At 42.6% G+C, this 2,301-nt stretch overlaps 1 protein-coding gene across 1 annotated transcript; it reads left to right on the top strand.

Moving 5' to 3' along the window:
- Positions 1-20: 20 nt before the first annotated feature.
- CSUI_009733 (uncharacterized protein) lies at positions 21-2,280 on the top strand (the record flags this gene model as incomplete). Its single annotated transcript, XM_068069844.1, has 1 exon — positions 21-2,280. A coding segment is annotated over exon 1 (1,416 nt), but the record flags the coding sequence as incomplete, so codon positions are not given.
- Between the last annotated feature and the right edge of the window lie 21 nt (positions 2,281-2,301).

Below are 2,301 nucleotides of genomic sequence, written 5' to 3' on the forward strand. Positions count from 1 at the left end.
TTCTCATCTTTCTTTTCTTTCCTTTCTCCTACTTTTTTCTCCTTTCTTTCTTCTTCCTTCTCATTTATAGTAAATCTTCTAAACTCTCCTTTCGTTTTACTCCACAGCTCGCCAGAAAGAAAGAAAGAAAAGACCCTCTCGAGAAGAAGAAATCTATCGTGACCCTCGTAGTCACGGCCTCTTCTTTCTTTCTTTCTTTTTGACACGACATGTCTTCTTCTTTCCTTAGAAGGGGGGTTTCTCTTTCTTCTTTATCGTATGACGAGACTTCTAGGAAAAATTTCTCCTGCTGACGAGTTGAAGAAGGAGGTTAAGAAAGAAAAGCCTAGTCATCTCTTCCTCCTACATGAAAGAGAAGAAAGGAAGAAAGAAAGCAAACAAGGGAGAGAAAGGAGGAGTTCTCTGCTCTTTCTTCTCTTCTTTTCTCTTTGAATGAAAAGGAAAGTAGCCCTTGAGATATATCTGTCGCCAAACGTAACTCCTCTCCTATCAAAATTGTCCGTTCCTTCTTTCATTCCTTTTCTTCTTCTTCTTCTTTCTCCGTCTTCATATACATCTATCTTTCCTTCTTCTCCTTCTTTCTCTTGTTCTCCTTCTTTCTCTTCTTCTTTTTCTTTTTTATTTCTATCATCTTCGACATTAGCATGGTCGTCTCTCTCTCTCTCTCTTTAAAGTCTTCTTCTCCTTCTTTCAGCAAGATCTTCTAGAAGTCTCGTTTCTCTCCCTTTCTTCTTCTTTCTCTAGTTTAGTATCAGATGCATGTAGACCCGTATCAGACTTTCTAGCAAAGAAAGAAGAAGAAGAGTATCAAGAGGAAGAAGAAGATGGCTAGTTCTTTTTTGTCTCTTCCCCCTTGCGTGTAGAATGGCTTTAATGAACTTCGAGAATCTTTCTCAAAAGGAGAGAGAGAGGTCAAGAAGAACTCTCTCTCCTCCTCTTTCTTCTTCTTTTCAGCAAGATCATCTCTGTCATACATCAAGACCAACACATGAAAGAGAAGAAGAAGACGAAGAAAACACGGACAAGACGAAGAAGAATCTTCTTCTTCTTCGTAGAGAAAGAGACGACCGACTTCTTCTCCAGCCTTCTTCTTCTTCCTCCTCTCTTGAAAGACTCGATATAGTAGAAAGTAAGAAAGAAGAGAGAACTACCAACTCCGGCAGTTCCTTCTGGCTGTGGCATCGATTTAAGTCTCTAGGGCGAGGAGCAACAGGAGGAGAACCCGCTCTCTTCTCTTCTTCTTCTTCTTCTGCAGTAGAGCCTTCTACAGAGGCTTCAACTTGTCGATCTAGTCAGGCTCTTCTGCAGTCCTTTGTGGGAGATAGTCAGCAAGAAGATGATATTGGAGAAATCTCTTCTTCCTCTTCTTCCTCCTCTTCTTCTTCTTGCCGAGAGAGTTTATTTCCTTCGGAAGGGGGGAGAATTCGAGAGGGTGTTTCTTCTTCTTCTTCTTCATCCTTGTCTCCTCCTCCGTCGTCGATGGCGATCCCGCCGCAGGTCCTAGGCTCTTCCTCTTCTTCTCCCTCTCCTGGTCTTGAAGATGGAGAAGAAGAAGAGGGAGAAGATTCTCTTTCTTCTTCATCTATGAAACACCATAGAAGAAGAAGAGGAGGAGTGGCTCATCTCTCTCAGAGACGCCGTCGATACAATTTCTATCAGCCGATGGTATCAGAAGGGATTTTACTTTCATCCGAACTTCATGAAGAAGAAGAAGAAGAAAATGCAGGAGAAAAGAAGAAGAACAACGTTTCTTCTTCTTCTTCTCCTTATCTCCCGCATCTCTATACTCCTCCATCAGGCTCTCCTTCGTCTTCTTCTTCTTCTTCGTCAGTTGTGGGAAGTGCTTCTCTTCATTCTTCTTTTCGTACTTTTAATGAAGAGGACCACACCCATGATACTGTAAGAAATTCTTTGTCCTCTTCACATTCTCGTTCTTCTTCTTCTGTATCTCCACAGAGAGTCGGCAAAGGGAGAATCGATGTCCTCATGCAGCCTATCGAAGAGACAATCGACAGTCCCAGCACAACAGCCACAAGAGCCATCTTCCCTTCTTCTTCTTCTATGTCTTCTTCGCCGCTCCCTCCTGTAAGTGAGAGAGAAGGCTCACATCGCCTTTCTCCTGCTACTTCTCCTCCTCCTCCCCCTCTCCATAGTAGTAGTAGTAGTCAAAGTAGAGAAGAGGAAGAAGAAGAAGAAAGAATCTCTTCTTCTTCTTCTTTTCCCTTTTCTCTGTTTGGGTCAAGAAGAAAACGTCCGGTTAACTTCTCTTTTTCTCGATGGCGATGTTTTGCTGCCTTTCTG

The sequence above is a fragment of the Cystoisospora suis genome (genome assembly GCF_002600585.1).
Source record: "Cystoisospora suis strain Wien I chromosome Unknown contig_5947, whole genome shotgun sequence".
Taxonomy (NCBI): Eukaryota; Apicomplexa; class Conoidasida; order Eucoccidiorida; family Sarcocystidae; genus Cystoisospora; species Cystoisospora suis.